Source organism: Phalaenopsis equestris, unplaced genomic scaffold, assembly GCF_001263595.1.
Source record: "Phalaenopsis equestris unplaced genomic scaffold, ASM126359v1 Scaffold000094, whole genome shotgun sequence".
Lineage (NCBI taxonomy): Eukaryota > Viridiplantae > Streptophyta > Magnoliopsida > Asparagales > Orchidaceae > Phalaenopsis > Phalaenopsis equestris.
This window is the reverse complement of record NW_018164536.1, coordinates 648,250-665,739: the sequence shown is the minus strand read 5'-3', so window position 1 is coordinate 665,739 and position 17,490 is coordinate 648,250. Positions and strand designations below refer to the sequence as shown.

General features: G+C 33.1%; 2 protein-coding genes across 5 annotated transcripts in view; one reads left to right on the top strand and one right to left on the bottom strand.

Moving 5' to 3' along the window:
- Positions 1–17,490, bottom strand: part of LOC110020343 (AT-hook motif nuclear-localized protein 1-like) — a 52,489-nt gene that overhangs the window by 25,393 nt on the left and 9,606 nt on the right. The gene's annotated exons all lie outside the window — the stretch shown is intronic.
- LOC110020342 (denticleless protein homolog B) lies at positions 8,777–17,237 on the top strand. 4 transcript variants are annotated; one of them, XM_020718410.1, is made up of 16 exons: positions 8,777–8,931; positions 9,203–9,306; positions 9,397–9,500; positions 9,615–9,679; positions 12,740–12,778; positions 12,860–12,956; positions 13,050–13,137; positions 13,237–13,300; positions 13,379–13,455; positions 13,582–13,663; positions 13,784–13,863; positions 13,982–14,066; positions 16,158–16,226; positions 16,311–16,378; positions 16,450–16,498; positions 16,685–17,237. In XM_020718410.1, exons 2-16 carry the CDS (start codon positions 9,239–9,241, stop codon positions 17,087–17,089), a joined length of 1,440 nt encoding a protein of 479 aa, XP_020574069.1. In that variant the 5' UTR covers positions 8,777–8,931; positions 9,203–9,238; the 3' UTR covers positions 17,090–17,237. The 4 variants fall into 4 exon arrangements, with proteins under 4 accessions (XP_020574069.1, XP_020574067.1, XP_020574068.1 ...); XM_020718408.1 differs by having other exon boundaries at positions 9,392–9,500; XM_020718409.1 differs by lacking the exon at positions 8,777–8,931 and adding an exon at positions 8,979–9,124.

Here is a 17,490-nt window from a genome sequence, read left to right as displayed (position 1 = left end):
AAAAAAATCTATTAATATTAACTGATGAAAGCAAATTTTCAAATGTTTATTGAAGTGTTATTTGAGGGTTATTTGTGTGGTATTGCGGCAATTCTGTGGTGATATTCGACTGGTGTTATTTCAGTATTATTATGGTGTTATTATAGTATTATTGTGGTGTTATTATGGTGTCATTATGGTGTTCATAATAACACCAAAATAATACCGCAATAACACTATAACACAACATATGTTCTAATATTTATGTGTTATTACGGTGTTATTATGATATTATTCTGACGTCATTGAGTTGTTATTGTGGAATTATGTGGTATTTTTTCATAACGTCACACTAATATTGCAATAACACATTAATAACGTCACAATAACAATGAAATAACATCACTTGAGTACTACCACTGAGCCGCCACAATACCAATCAAATAATTTCACAATAACACCTCAATAACACAACCCAACTTGCAAAAACACATAAACCGCCACAATCTCACTTAAATAACGATGAGTCGGACAGGGTCATGCATTAAAATATAGAGTTTTTCAGTTTTTATTCAGTTGGTCCGCCGCTTATACATGACAATTTCATTGAAGTACGGACGCATGACTACGTATGGATTCCTGATGTAATATTTTTTTCACTCATAAACACTTTTTTTTTCTTTTCTTTATTCTTTTTTTTTAAATGTGGATCATATTTTACTCTCCTTTTTGGGAGAAATTTGAGAGCGACGCCCTACTTTATTGAAAAATAAAACGGTCATTTAAATCAAAAATACCATTACAACTCACACAAAAAGAATACAAATCAATTGAAATATTTGGATCACCCTAAATAAGACTAGATGGATAACTACGTATGAATTTTGATTTTGAAAATAATATCTTGATTTGAAAAATAAGACTAGATGAATTTCATATATTTAATAGTTTAAATAATTAAACACAGTACCTGGATCACCCTAAATAAGACTAGATGGATAACTACGAATGAATTTTGATTTTGAAAATAATATTTTGATTTGAAAAATAAGACTAGATGATTTCATGTATTTAATAGTTTAAATAATTAAACACAGTACAACAAGTATTACAACAATTAAAGAGACAAGCATAACACTTGTTTGTAGGCTCAATCATTCAAACTAAGAAATTTATGACTCCTATTTGGTTTGAAAATTTTGTGGCCGACAATTCCCTTATTTAATATAAAAATTAGATAGAGTTTATATTATTTGAGTTTCTAATTCCATACTGGGGCATGCCCCCATAGTTAATTGTATCTTAAGCAACCAAAGTCGCTTAAGAAAACTCTTGATTAAGATAAGGGATTTTATCTTTAAGAATTCAAGTTATGTTTTCATGATTGGTCGTAGAAAAATCATGTAGGAAGGGCTCAAATAGGAACAATTATTTTGGAAACCGAATGAGTGAAAGGTAGGAGATGTCACAAATTATGAGGAGAACCTCGGTGACTTCCCAAACTATCATATTATTTGGTTTAATATTTTTTAAAATGATGTTTATTTGATGTTTCACTCCTGTAATTTATTTAAAGTTTAGGACTTACATTTGCACGACATACAATCATGCAAACAACCTAGGAAGATAGGAGAATTTACGTCATACCGAACGAAGAACCTTGGAATCCTGAAAAAAGTTATGGCTTATATCGCACAACATACATTCATGTGAAAGTCAAAAATTTAGTGTGAGGTTTTACGTCACGCTAGATGAATAACCGTAGAGTCCTAAAGGTTTATGTTGCTTAAGTTTACAAAAATTTTAATTGAGGGTCGCCCTTTGGTTCATGTTTTGTCTTGACCGTCATTTGAAGTTGTCCTCCGTCCGCTTGCATCCTCATATCGCTTCCCATATGACTCATGATGGTTTTGGGTTTTAAGAAATGTATTTGAACCGGTGATTATCTGCTATTGTTGGATCGCAGAGTTTTGTTGCAGGATTCCTCCTAAATAGATGGCCTACTGTCCTCTACCCTAAGGATCTTTTACAGGTATACTAACTTATGCATAAATAGAATACATATAACAAAATACAATAAGGAAAGTATAGTGAAAGAGAACGCAGTAGTGCGTACCTGTCGCCTCTTACACCACTTCTAAAGAGTTAAAATTACAGATAAAGCATGCAAATTTTATAAAAAACCAAACAAACACAAAAAATATGAGTGAATGTGTATATAGGAAAGTCAGGTGGCACCTATATTAAAGATCGGTGTTGTGTGTAAGAATTTTGGTAAAGGGGGGAGGTTAAGCTTAGGATTAGTGGCCCTAGCAACTCTCGAGGGGCATGCACAGACAACCAACAACAGTCTGCGTATATGAGGCCCAGCATCGGGTAAAACACTAACTACAAAACAATCAGAGAAGAGCAGCTCATAGCCCCATAATGTGGCTAACAAGTGAACTTGCCAAAAGGGTAATTAGGCACTTCAAGCGTCAGTCACGTCATTTTACCAGAGCCACCAATAGCCCAAAAAAGTAAGAGCAGCTTTTTATCGAATATTGGAAGGTAGTATCACCAACTCACACCCTCACGAAGTCATCAGGTTTGGGAGATACAATACAATCATGTTATCTCATTTTTAGCATCAAAAGCCTTTCACAACATTGAACGTACCATCAACACCTCCAAGTTACAAACTAGCTTGATGATTTATATGTAGTCACATTTTAAATGTTCCTAACTGCAAAAGGGTTTGAGCACAATATTCAAGACTCATACCCCTAAGCATTTGGTATTACTGTAGGTTATGACTTGATGGGTCAATTTCATGGGATTTAGTGTTTTATTTAGTTTTGGTTTTCGTTATGTATTTTTTTATCTTTTAAAATAATGAGTTTTCTTCAAAATTCAGAACAAATCTAAATGACCTCCAAAATGACTAAAACCTTGTTGGGGCATTTAGAACATAGTCCTAAACAATCCAAGAATGTTCTATGTCATTTCAAGTTCACTTAAGCTCTCTGTGAATTATTGAGTTTATCATTCGAGTTTTAAATATTAATAACTTGAGGAAAGTTTTGAATGTACATACATTTTCTTACTAATTTTTAATTAGCCTACGGATGAGGACCTTACCCTATTAGGGATTCTTATGGAAAGAGCTATCCTAAGTGTTACTAAAAGGGGCACATTTGTAAATATGCGCCTTGATAATTAACTCACTTTTCACTGATTAATTAATGCTTTTTAAGAGCTCCTATTAGGTTGACTAACAATTTTAACCCTCATGGTTCCTATTCTTAGCCTTAAGTAGTGAAAATGGCATTTAGGGCATTTCTTGTAGTTTAAAGGATCTTTGCATACATACCCTTAAATCAAGTTAAAACATAGAAAATTTTAGAGTATTTAGTTGTTCATTTTTTACTTAAGTATTCATTTTAAACCATGATACTTTGAGTAGTAGATGATTCATTATGGGTCTCTTAGACTTTAGGGGCAACTTTGTAATTTAAACAATTTTGACCGTTGCTCGAATAATTGCACGAGACTTTCCAACTTGTGGTAAGAAACTCAATCCAGAGAATTAATTGTCCTCAAATCATAATCTCCCACCACCTAATCATTTAAGCATTGGTATTCCTTCAATCCTCAAAAATTTCCAAATTTACAATTTTACTCTTCCCATACTTTAGATAACTCGTTGGCTATCAAATTTAACCCTTAATGTTTCAAACGCCTCAGTAAACATTTAACCACAAATTTCACCCATTTACTCTCTGGTATTGCCCATTACTAATTAATTGAGGGTTGAGATGTAAATATGATATTTACAAATAAGTCCCCCATGGCAACTAACTTGCTAATTATGCCTAGACAACTTCAGTTGTCAGTAAACTTGGCTAGTCATTCACCCATAGGCTAATTAATATTTCAGAGAAGGTTTTATATTTTTCTAAAGTTTATTTTATTTTCTGTAAGTCAATAATTGTAGAGTCGTAAGAAAAATACTTTTAGATATTCAAAACACAGTTTTTATCTTTAAAAAATTTATGGGGACATTCTAAGGTCGATGTGCTTAATCAGAGAAAACTTTGTGACATTTTGAATTATATATAAATTTGTATAATTTTTTATTATTTTTAGTATAAAAATATTTTAAAAAATACATTTTTAAAATTTAAAATTTATTGTTATTTTTCTTTAGTGCCACTAACCTTACTTGACTTACCAAACTTTATCTTCTAATTTTTTGAATTTTATTTTAATTTTTATAATTATTAAAATAAAATAGAGTTAAATATTATAGAACTTTGGGGCTTTTAGGGTTAGAGGTGTTCTCTGTCCTTGAAAAAAAAACAGAGGACCTCCCTAATCATATGAGAAAAAACCCCTAAAATTTCATGTCATGGTGATTAATATTTAATTTTTTAGCATTAAAACAAGCACTGAGGTATTTCATTAATTAAAAGTTAAATATAAAATTGTTATTTTTATTTTTTGGTTCATTAAATCCCCCTCTATTAACTAAGCATAGAGGTGTTTTTATTTTATTTTAAAAGTTAAATATAAAATTGTTATTTTTATTTTTTGGATCATTAAATCCCCCTCTATTAACTGAGCATAGAGGTGTTTTTATTTTATTTTTTTTTATTTTTCTACACCAAGTTATGTTTCATTTTTTGTAATTATTTAAATTAAAAAAATACATGATTATCTACTTAACCACGAGACAACCATCTCAACCTCGGCCTCTTCGAAGGCCCACGCGTCGTTCCACAGTTAGTTGCACTTTCCACCTGACTGCCGCATCACCCCGCGGTCCGTGTTCTTTGGACGCATCGATCTATCATCTGAACCAATCCATGCCATCCATTTCGAATACACCAAAATGGGTGACATCCGATCATTATCCCCAAGGGACTATAACCTGAGAATTGTCCATGATTAGAGTCAAGATCTCGCTCGATTCTTAACCAAATTATGTGAGGTTCCTTCTTAAAGCTTCATCTTAGTGAGATGATCACATCTATATGACTAGGTGAGCATGGAGTGTTGATTCTCTTCACAAAAGCCCAAACTAAGGTAAAAATCAAAGTTTGAGTCTATACCTTTGTCCAAGAGGTGAGGCCTCAATTAGATAAGTTGAGAAGCTTTGTTTTAGTCCCATGAACCTTCTCCAAGATTTGCTTTGAGCTTTGGTTGAGCATAGGTGTGACTTCGACTAAAGGGTGAATCAGTTTTGGTCTAACACTACGTTAGAGGCTACAATAAAGGGGGATTTAGAATGAGAAAGTGTTTTTAGAGTGCGGTGAGGCTTTTGAAACAATCAATTTGGCATTCTGGTGAGGTTGAGTTTATGACCGTAAAATTCATGGTTTTTAGTGAAGAAATTAGGGTTTTGAGGTGAGAGACAATGACTAAAAACGATGGGGACGAGCTTCGTATGAGTGTAGGAGTGGTTTGAGAGCAATCCAATAGGGCTTCACAAGGTTTGTGCACACACCAATTTTTGTATTGGAGTTACCTAATTTATAAGCACGGCAATGGAGGAGAGGCAGGACTCCAATTGCTGGTTAGGGGCTGCTTATGTGGAGAGATGACAGGGGCAATGATCTAATAGGGGTGAGCCACATTGGATGGGCTCAATTTTAGGTTTCGCCCTTTGGGTGGCTCTCGGGTTTTATTTTATCGCTGGCCATGGTGGGGTGGTGGAGCTTGGATGGTCACCATCCTACTGAGGAAACTCAGTGATGGAGGATGGTGGAGTCAATGGGCATGTGCCTTGTGTCCAAGGGTTCGATTTAATGGGAAAGGTCTTGGGCTTTGGGTCAACCATGGTAGTAAAGGGGCTTGGCTCAACCCCTATGGTGGCTAGGTCTAATGTCCAAGATATGGGTTGGATTGACAAGTCCCAATCATGGGGATTAGGGCTTAATCATGGGTTTAGGTGAATAATGGGAGTGGTTAAATACTTTTTAAAGGCTCTTTGAAAGGGGGTCCTACTTTAACCATAAGTGTCAAGGTGACTTGCATGAGGCTTATGCGTGGCTTCCCTATGACTTGGATGAAGCCATATGGCTTGCCTAAGGCTCATGCATAGCCTACATGGCTTGCATTAAAGAGGAGGGGTGTAAATTTCAAGCCTAAAATATTTTCATGGGTTTCATGCTTAGCCAATTTAATCATGAAAATTTACACCATATGTTTGATTAAATTTGATGCAGGGGTTGATTTTGTCGTGTGGGCTTTTGTTTTGAATTAATTTGGAATTTATGCTTGGTTTGGTGGGCTTTGGAAATGGGTAATGAGGTGTTGATTTTTGCTCATAATGGGCTTAGTGAAAATTTGAACTTGTCATGATGGAATTTTGGACTTGGGTTTGATGGGTTTGGGTTTTGCATGTGGTATTTAAATTTGGTGGATTTTGGATTTGGGGTGGACTTGAAGCGGATTTGAATATGGACTTGGATTTTGATTAGGGTGAATTTGGTGTATTAGGGTGAATTTTGGTGGATTTGGTGAATTTGGATGTAAATGTATTGAGTGTGGTGTGTAAATGACTATGGTGTATAGTGGAGTGAGTGTGATGAAGTGAATGTGGTGTATAGTAAGTGATATGTGGTGATATAAGGTGTGTATGCGTGTGAAGCTTCTAAGTCAAAGGGGTTTTCCCTATGGCTTCATGATTCTTATAGAAACCCATTCTGAGTCTCAACATGTTGGTCCTAGTCCTCTCAATTAAGCCTTAAAGGTTTGAGACCACACATGTGAGATCACAAAAAAGAGCCAAGAAATAGTTTGAGTTTTAAAAATGGGGTGGGTTCCATCACTAATCCTCTAGAGTCAATAGGAAACTCCTAAGACCATATTTTGAATTTGAGAGGAAAGAAGAAACCTCACCAAAATGAGGTCAACAATATACACAATTATATATCAACCAAGAGTTATTAGAAAGTAATAAGTATAAGATAAATAAATCATAAACTCATTTGTAAAATTCTTTTGACTATGAAAGAATAGTTATTTATTCATGATAATATACTATACATACATAAAACTCCAATATGTCAAGAATACAAACATTAAATTTGTAATATCTAAGTCACATACCGAATCAACTTTCTCACAAGACTTTATAGTTGGAGTTTGTTACCCTTAATCGAAATTAAGAATGCATGCATATACAATATGGTGAGGAAATAATTCAACTAGTTCCATAAGACACAAAAGTTAATGCAAATAAAAGAGAACCATTTGCAAGCTTATAAGTTAATTTATAACCAATGAATAAAGAAAATATATGGCAAGAAAATTATAATAGAATTTATGAACTTAATAGAGTGTGTGTGCTTGATTAAAATCTTATGCACTAAAATATGAAATAAAATTAACAATTGAATACTAAGTCAAATGTAATGATTAAATTCAAGCTTAAAATCATATATTTAATATTCATAGACAAAATGAATAAATCAACACATCTTATGCATGTAAGAAATTTTTTTTTTTACTAGGATGGATAATCTAACAATAAAGATGCATTTGAACATATTGTTGATATATGGTTAAGTGGAAACATTTATTAAGGCTGTCACCATAAGCACATTAGCTGATATTTAAAACACTCAAGCCTTATACTACCATTAATATATAAGGTCATATCTAACCAAAGAAAAAAGAGGAAAGTCTTATCCATCCTTTTTATTATGTAAGCCTTGAATTGACCCAATAACCTGATTACTACCTAAATTTCATTGCATGTATAACTCAGATATAAACAACATTTAATAGCTTACAAAAATTAAATGAAACATCATGACCAAGCAAATTTATAAGTTAATATCATAAATATGTTATTGTATAATGTATAAAATGACTCTAAATAAAAAAATCCCATGAATGCTACAATGTGTGGATCATATATATTGAATGATAAATAAGGCCCCTTGCACTTATATTTAACATGGCAATAAAATGTTAAGATATCTCCACTTAAGATTTTGCACATAGTGAACACTCTCTTTTAATAAAGAATACTTACACATAATTAAAAAACAAAATGAAAATTAAAGATAATCACATAATATCGCATAATTATCAGAATAATATAATATAAAAAGTGGCATAGCCCCAGCACCTTATGCTGCCTGTGCATAGGGTTGAAACTGCTCGTTGTTCGCGAACAACTCGTGTTCGACTGGTTAAGAAGCTCGTGTTCGGCTCGTTCGCTAAGTTAACTAGCCGAACACGAACAACACGAACAAATATTTGTTCGTTCGTGTTCGGCTCGTTTTGGCTCGAAATATTACCAACCAATTATATATATATCTTTAATGAGTAGTATTTTTAAAAAAATTTATTGACTATAAGGCTACAAAGATTTATAATAAATTAAAAGCATTAATTAAGAAAATAGAATAAAAATTATTAAATCAAATTCAAATGATATGACTACGTGATTAGGGTTGTCAAAAAGTCTCTTTGTTGATGAATGGGCCTTTTTGAGCTCCAAATATAGACTAGTCATGTACGAGCTAAGTCCGGGCTCCGTTTACACCCGGCTGCTTAAGAAAATAGAATAAAAATTATTAAACTAGATTCAAATGATATGACTACGTGATTAGGATTGTCTAAACGTCTCTTTGTTCGTGAACGAGCCGAACACGAAGACACTTTTTGAGCTCCAAATATAGATGAGCCATATACGAGCCAAAGTCTGGGCTGGTTCGTGTTCGGCCGTTTACACCCCTACATGTGCAGCATTGCATGCGCAAAAAATTCGAATCTTCTTTCCCGCTTGGAGCTGGCGGCCTAAAAGGAGTTTCCCGCCATTGACTGCCAATTAAGGTCCTCTCCCTATGTCTCTTTCACTTCTCTCTCACAAGTTCATATCAATGGCGCAAAGGCCGAGCTGTTCTTCATCATTCTTCGGTGAACTCAGAACCAGAGAGCTTACTGGATTTAAAGGTAAATGTCATCCCCTTATTCTTTCGTGGCTGGCGGCCTAAAAGGAGTTTCCCGCCATTGACTGCCAATTAAGGTCCTCTCCCTATGTCTCTTTCACTTCTCTCTCACAAGTTCATATCAATGGCGCAAAGGCCGAGCTGTTCTTCATCTTTCTTCGGTGAACTCAGAACCAGAGAGCTTAGTGGATTTAAAGGTAAATGTCATCCCTTTATTCTTTTGTAGAACTTGTTCGGAGTTGATTGTTGTTTGCACTTGTTGCGGTGCTCACCAGTGCGTCAAAGGCCGTATCTTGGCGATCTGTTGTTCGATGCCGGCGAATTTATTATTGAGCATGAAAACAATCCCTCGCCTCCCCTCGCCCTTTCCTTTTGCAAGGTTTCCTAACCGAATTTGATCTCTTAATCAATAACGAGAAATGCGCTGGTTGAAAACCTTATATTTGCTCACTATTTTGATGCAGAACAGTGGAAAATCCCACATTCTTGCGGTTTCAGATGAAGAAGGGTTTGTCAGTTGCTACGATACTAGGAAGCGGCTCCGCAGCCAGCCTGCTTGCTTGGATAAGACTGGTATTGTCTTTATAATTTTGTTCGAAGGATCCAATTTATCTCTCACTGGAATTATTTGAAGGCTTTAGTTTCTGAATTTTCTTGAGACCTTTTTTTTGTCTTTGATCATTGCAGCTGAAGCAAGGGTTTCTGAATGGGTTGCTCATGAAAACGCCATATTCGATATTTGTTGGATTAAGGTATTATAGGCACTTTTTCTTCTTTGAACATCTTCATTTGAATTATTTAGACACACCTAATACATATTAGTGCCGATTTGAAAAGGACAATAACATAAATAGAAGCTTTGATTTTTTTGATTCAAGATGGCTATAACTAGTGAAAGGGGGCGTTATTTGTTCAATGCGATTCACGAATTGCTGGATAAAAAGGCAAACTTTTGTATTTGAATTAAATTGTCACATTCATGTTTGTGGAAATGCCTATTGGAATTAACATGATATATGCACAAACTAATAGCATATAGATTAAGAATTATAAGAAGAGCTCAATATGTACTTCAAGTTGTAAAACATGTATTGAACAACCCAAAATAAAAACAGTAACTTTAAAATAAAACATTAATAAAAAAAGAATTAGAAATCTTATGGCTGTTCATCAGATATTATATGTTGTGAACTAGTTTACTCAACAATAATTCTGATGGGAAAATAATTTGTTACTTGTGGAGGTTCTTAGTAAATTAATTTATTATATTTACAATAAATGATAGAAAGCAAGATTAAAAGGTCTAAAAGCTTTGATAACTTAAAGTAGTGAGACTAGATGCGCATTAAGCGAGTGAGTGGAGAATGTATAAGGAATGTTAAAGCTCTTTACTCCGTATAAGTTAAACAATTATTTGCTTAGCCATTATGTTCACGGAGAAAGACATGGAGGATCTGTTAAAGCCTCCAGCTTGCTTAGAAAGAAATGAGTTGTTGTTTTTTGTATACACGTTTTAAGAAAGGAGTAGATATATAGTTTATTACCCTAAAGATTTTAGAGAACTGATAGGCCTTGAAGTAAATTACTGAGTAGAAAATAATTGATCTTTCAATATATGTGGAAGTGAATGAAGGTTTTTTTTTCTCTTGCTTTTAATAGTTCTCAAATACATCACAAGATTTAGTTAAACAATAGTTTATATCAGTAAAAATAAGAGAGGAACCAATCTATCATCAAGAAATTATGCGAGTATAAATAAATAAGGCATACATTATTTCCAATCCTAAATAAAGCTAAATTAACCAAGATTAAGGCCTCAAAGTTTCAAAGACAAACAATATGCAAATCTGCTGTCTTATAGAAATACAAGAATTACACTAGTTAAATGATAAACATTACACAAGTTGAATAAAAAACATAGATTTAAATAATTTTATAAGATATCCACCTAGATCCTCCGGAAAAAAGCTCTTTTATCTCTCTTGTTCTCTCCCATTTTTATGTTTCTTATGATAGCTAGTTATAGCTCTTAAGCAAATCTCAACTTCTTTTTTCCTTCACTTTTTATATAAGTGTTCAAAATGAAGAATTAAAATTGAAACTTAATTTAAATTTTGATCTAAGCTAGTCTATAATAATAAACTTAATGCAAAACTTCAACTCTATCTCAGCAAAAATTGATGGATAATTTGGTTTTATGTTAAAATTGTTTATTTAATTTTTTATGTTTCTCCTACAATATAAATTAGGCAATATCATCCTAAATATGCCCATCTTTTGGTGTTCCAAATCCAATTATAGAGAGTAGTGTGTATGAATGAGATATAAGACTGTACTTGGGCTAAAATAATATATGGAGTTTTGGACTTGTAAGTTAAAAGAGTATCGTAAATTTGATTCCAAATGAAAAAAAAATGTCCTAGTGAAGGAGTAACAATGGGGATTACTTATTGCTAGGGTATGGAAATTAATCATTACAATTTTCCATTGAAACTTGTAAATTTTGGCCAACCCACCATGTGTATGGAAAACTATGGTTTATAACATAACACATGCAAGAAGTAGACTTCTTAACTTGAGGTTAGGGTTAAGCAATAGCTTGATGATGCTTTTTTTCCTTTTGGATTGACCTTTTATCTTTGAATCACTTGACTTTTTGCCTTTGTTTCTCTTGGTTTTGAGAGATCAGAGATAGAGAATGGGGGCGTCTCACAATTTGAAGTCAAAAAAGGTAGATAGGAATGGGTTGGAGGTAGGGTGACTATGGTTTGTTAGAATTAAGATGCATGTTTTATGATTAATTGAAGATGAAAAGAAGTTATAGTGAACCCTGGTTTTCAACAACTAGGAATCATAAAAAATAATAAAAAAATGATGAAAATCTAGAAGATTGGCATATCAAATAAATTATTTTTCATAAATGAAAATCAGTTTGTTATTTAATTCTAGAATACGTAGAAATATTTGTAAAGTTTGATCATGTTTTGGCTCGCCATTTGATGAGGATCTCGTCGAGTCAAAAAAGATTTGATTTCCATTTATTTAAACAATCTTCTTTCTTCATTCATTTTTGTGGTGTTTGTTTACTGATTATTTCAAAGAAGTTTTCCTTCATGTTTGGTTGACTCTTATTTAATGGTGTAATTTACATTCATTCTCGAACTTTTATTTTTTGCACCTATTTATATATTGATGTTTTACTGGAATGTGTCATAGACTCGTTTTGATTCATGCTTTGATTCTTGTTCGGATTCTTGTCACGAGTTTTATCCTATGCTGAACTCGAACTTGGTTTCAGCTTACATGTGATCTTGCAATTTGATTGGTTCATTTTGATCCTAGAGCTTCTTGAATCATCCAATAATTTAAGTTGGGTCATGAACAATCATTTACCATGCCCACTCTCTGAAAAAAAAAAAACTTGGCTTTGCTTGTTTGCCTGTTTTTCTTTATATTCTATGCTGGGAAAATAGACTAGGTAAAGTAGCCAAGCCATATGATCATGGGAGATCAAAACTTGAAAGATAACATAAAAATTGTTTAAATCCATCTTTGGTATGGACCAGACACTGATTTTTCTGAATTTATGATGGTAGATGAGGTTATCCAATTCATGATAGAGTTCCTAATGAGGGAATGGTGGCCTAGAAGAAATAAGGTAGATTTGCCAAGTAAGAATTACGCTTTGTAGGATTAAAAACTGTTCCTAAACTTAGGTTAATCTTGCAAAATACAACCATTTGATTTTTATATTTGGAAAGTTTATTCTTGTAATATCTCTTTCTTTTCATAGTTATATTTCTACATTGCAGGATGACTCCCACCTCCTTACAGCTTCTGGTGACCAGACTGTAAGTTCAAACTTTAATCAATTATTTATCCTTATCTATTAGAAGTTAAATCCAAGTCCCAAGTCCCTCTATTCTTCTCAGATAAAGATATGGAATGCTGAAAGGAGGAAATGTATTGGGTTGTTGGCAGGGCATACAGGCAGTGTAAAATCAATTTCGTCACACTCATCAAATTCTGGTGGGAGTTCATGGCTATTAAATAGTGCACATGGTTTCCTATATGACCAAATTTGCTAAATTTTAGAACTTTCTATGTTTACATTTCATGCAGACCTTTTTGTTTCCGGTTCTAGGGATGGGTCTTTTGCCATTTGGGATCTTAGGTGCAAGTTTGGTTCCCATGGAGTAGCACGTGTATTGTATGATTATTTACTTTTTCTTCGTTCATTCACATCTTTATTTTTTACTGTTTTATGAACCTTTCCTAATGTAAAAGAATTCTAATTCTTGTATTTCAGGTCTACTTCTATTGTTAAGGAAGCCCATTCATCTTCTCAAGGAAGAAGAACTAGGAGAGTACAGGTATGCTTCTCTGCTTTGTAAACTACCATATATTTCATGTAGTTATATTAGTTATTAGAGCTATCTGTGCTCTTTTAGGCTGATTCAAAGAGCGTTACATGTGTACTTTATCTAAAAGATGATATCTCTATTGCTAGTGCTGGTGCAGTGGACAGGTAATAAAATTTTGGTAAATTTTAGTTATATTTTTTAGCATTCTTAGACTGAGGTGAACTTTTTGGCACCTTCCAACTACTCATTTTGACCTCTTCGTGTTTTTGTTTGATCAATTTTTGGTGCAGTGTTGTAAAGTTTTGGGATAGTCGAAACCTGAAATCATTTATTTCTCAGGCTTGCCCAAACATAAAGTCATTTTCCAAAAAGGTAAGTGAGAATTGTATATCTTTTTGTAAGACTTTCATTGAACTTCACGCATGCCACACATCTTAAGTTTATTATTTTTTTTAAACTTCAATCAATATATCAATTGTTACCAAATTGAAGGAGAAAGTACGACATGGGATTTCCTCACTCTCTCAAGATTCATGTGGTGTTCTTCTCTCTGCCTCTTGCATGGACAACAGGTGCCATTATCTGTCCCTCTTTCATGCGTCACTTTAATCTTCCTCAACATTTGCATTGTATTGTATTTTCCATGTAAGTGTTGAACTTGATTTTAATCACATTGATGTACTAATTCAGGATCTACTTGTATGATGTTTTTCATCTTTCGAAGGGTCCTCAAAAGATCTTCAATGGAAGCAAGATTACATCATTCTATGTCAAGGTAAAAACTAAAAACTAGGCATTTAGCAAACATTTAATACCCTCACATATATGATAACCTTATCCTTGGGAAACTTAAATCTAATTTTGACATACCTCCAAGTCTCCAACCATTATTGTCAAGTAAAAACATTGCTTATTTGGAGATATTTAATTTATGTTAGAGACCTCTTTGATGGATATTCATAAGGAAGGAATTTTCTCTTGAAATTTACTTTTAGTCGAGAGATCCTAAAAAAATTATATAATATCTCTTCATCTCTTTTTTCCTATCAAGATTGGGTAGTTATTTTTTCAAAATTTCATGTTCAAATTATCATTTACAACATCATCATTTTTTTTTATTAAGTTATTAAAATAAAAATAATATTAATCACTTAATATGTGGACCATTAATTACATATGAGAATAAAATTGCAATATTGTCTTAGTCGGTACACATATGAAAAGGATTATCTTTCCCTCATTTTGACATCCCCAAATAAGTAAAATCCTTCGATTTGTTTTTTGGGGTAATAATTTAAAATGTATTTTAGGAATTATTTTAAAGGGAATCATATTTGAAATATACACAATTATGTTAAGGTTTTACTTTATAAGTCTAAGGGAAGGCTCGAATTGTGGATCATGCTTTTTACCATATCCATTAAATTTCTTTTTCTTCTCTAAATCACACCATTTTCTTGCAGCACACCTACTCTAAGCCACATCAATTCATTGTGGATCACTTAAAATTATATAATGTGTAATAATTCCTTGAGAGAAATTTAGTAAATGAGCCATTTATTTAATATTTTTTCAATAACTTTTTTAGTACAAATAATTTTGATTTTTTGTTCCTTTCAGTAATATAATGATTAATGCCAACATTTCTTCTTTTATGGTTAAAAATATGCATTTGTATATAGGTCCAAATTAAACTTATATAAACCATTAATTAGAACACTGTTGATGACAGTAATGACTTTTTTAAATAAGTTCAAATTTTTAAATGAAATTTAAACTCTAAAGGTACAATGTGGCAAAAAAATGATTGAATATAAAATGGTGTTCTTAAGGGCTAAATAGAAGTTAGATTCAAGAATTAATCTAAAAATTCTAATGGCTCAAACTTTTGAACTCATTCATTTTCTTCAATAGGATGTGTTGATCATTCTTCTGAATGAATCACTCTTTTTTTGCAATATATATATATATATATTATAGAAAGAGCAACTCATGACTCCTTACGCGTTAATGTCAAAAAGGCGGTTACAAGAAATCAGTGGGAAAACTAGATTTCCGCTAAAATAAAAAGAATACATAAAGTCCTAGGGGTTCCTTTTTCCTCAATACAACTCCATCCAAAAAAGAGAAAAAGTTGAAACAAAGGGAAATGTAACCAAAATATATATGTATCAAACCAAAACGTATACTCAAAGAAGTGATGTATACCCTCTATGGACATGTATACTAACAGAAGTGAAGGTAATAAAATTTGTAAGCCAATAAACAACATCTCGAGACCAGGAAGCCGCAGCAGGACCCAAAGATTCCAAAACCTGCACTCAAAAAGGCCGAGGAAACAATAAAGAAAGAATTAAATCAAGTAATTAGAATAGAAATAGTGGTTCACATTCCTCCAACCTCCCAACCAGCAATGTCAATCAAATCGGACAATAGCATGTCTTTAGAACATTAGTGAACAGTATCTCAATGCTTAATTTAAAATACATACTATTATAAGAATATGAAATGATAGTAAAACCAATATCTCAATACCAAATGATTAACACAAAATAATCATGGATATTTACTAACATTTTAACATTTGATTCTTTATAAGGATACAAAATGTCAGCAAAACCTTCCTACTTTTTTATCCTTCTTTCTCCCAATTGGCAAGTAGTCAGTATCCCAATGGCCATATTCTTATTAATCTACTAAAATAAACTTGACACTAATCACTTACTAATATGGCCAATTCATTATATGCGAGAAAATATAATTCCAACTTCACTCTCAATTTATCTAGACATAATTTTGTTGAATCTCCAACCTGCACAAAAGCCTATTTTTTTCTCTTTCAGCCATTGTTTTTCTCATGTTGCAGTCAGCCATAAGCCCTGATGGTTCACATATTCTTAGCGGGTCGGGTGATGGAAATGCATACATATGGAGGGTAATTTTGAATCTTATTATGTTGCTTTTGTCTTGCTTTTCGTCATTTTTATAGATTAAAAATTGCTGTAAATCCTTACACCAGGTGAACAAGCCTGAAAGCGTTCCATTCTCACTTAAAGGCCATGAAAAGGAAGTAACTGCAGTAGCTTGGTAGGCCTCAATATTTACATAAATTATGTTAATTGTCTTGCATTTCATTAATAAATTTGTTTCTTCACTAGGTGCTCAACTGAGGTTGGAAAGTTAGCCACTTCGTCAGATGATTACATGGTTGGTTTGCTTAAAATTCCACATTATTTTGATGATAGAGTAAAGTACTAATATAGTCCCCTGAAAATCTACATGAGACTTTTTATTCCCAGAATGTATAAATTTATATCTTGCACCCTGCTTAGAAATGTCTTGCGAATTTCTCTCTTTTATTTATATTCTTTCATTTACAATGGCAAATGTCAGGTTCATGTCTGGAATATCAACAAAGATAGTTGTATCAGTTCAAGATCTCCACTTTCAATGCGAAAGAGAGTTGCTGCAACCCCAAGCAAGATGTGCAGGAAGCTAAACTTAGAAGATTCCGATGACTTCGAAAATGCCTCGTGTGCTTTAAACAAAAAAATGGCAAATTCACCGTCTCCCTTAACTACTAGTGCACAAGGGTACAGCACTCCTGAATCTTTAAAGAAGAGAAAACTTGGGCTGTTTCCGTTCGAAGGACTAGATTTGCAGAAATCCCCAGATCCAGCAGCATCATTTGATAGCCCTTCTTCTGTTCTTAATCTTCCATCCTCTTCTAAAAGGAAAACAATCCGTGATTATTTCTTGAGTTCTCATTTAAGAATCAAAGACCATCTCAGTGACTAGAAAGAAAATTCTATAATCCGGTTATTATAAGGTATGTGAATGATTGGGTGAAAAAAATGATGATTTTCATGGCTTTGTAATGATTGAGGTCTCATTTTTTGATTCATGTAGATTTTATAATTTTGATAATTTGGGTCTGATGATTGAGGTTTATTAATCATTTGGAGGAGTGAAGATGTAATATACAAATAATTGATTGAAAGTATTTTGGGAAGCAATTGCTGACTAGGGGTGTAAACGAGCCGAACACGAGTGAGCCCAGACCAAGCGCACGGTCGCCCCCAGCCAAGTCTTTTGTTCGGCTCGTTTATATTTTGAGCTTAAAAAATGTGTTCGTGTTCGGCTCGTGTCACGAACAAAAAAGTTATTTTGACAATCCTAATCACGTAGTCATAAGATGT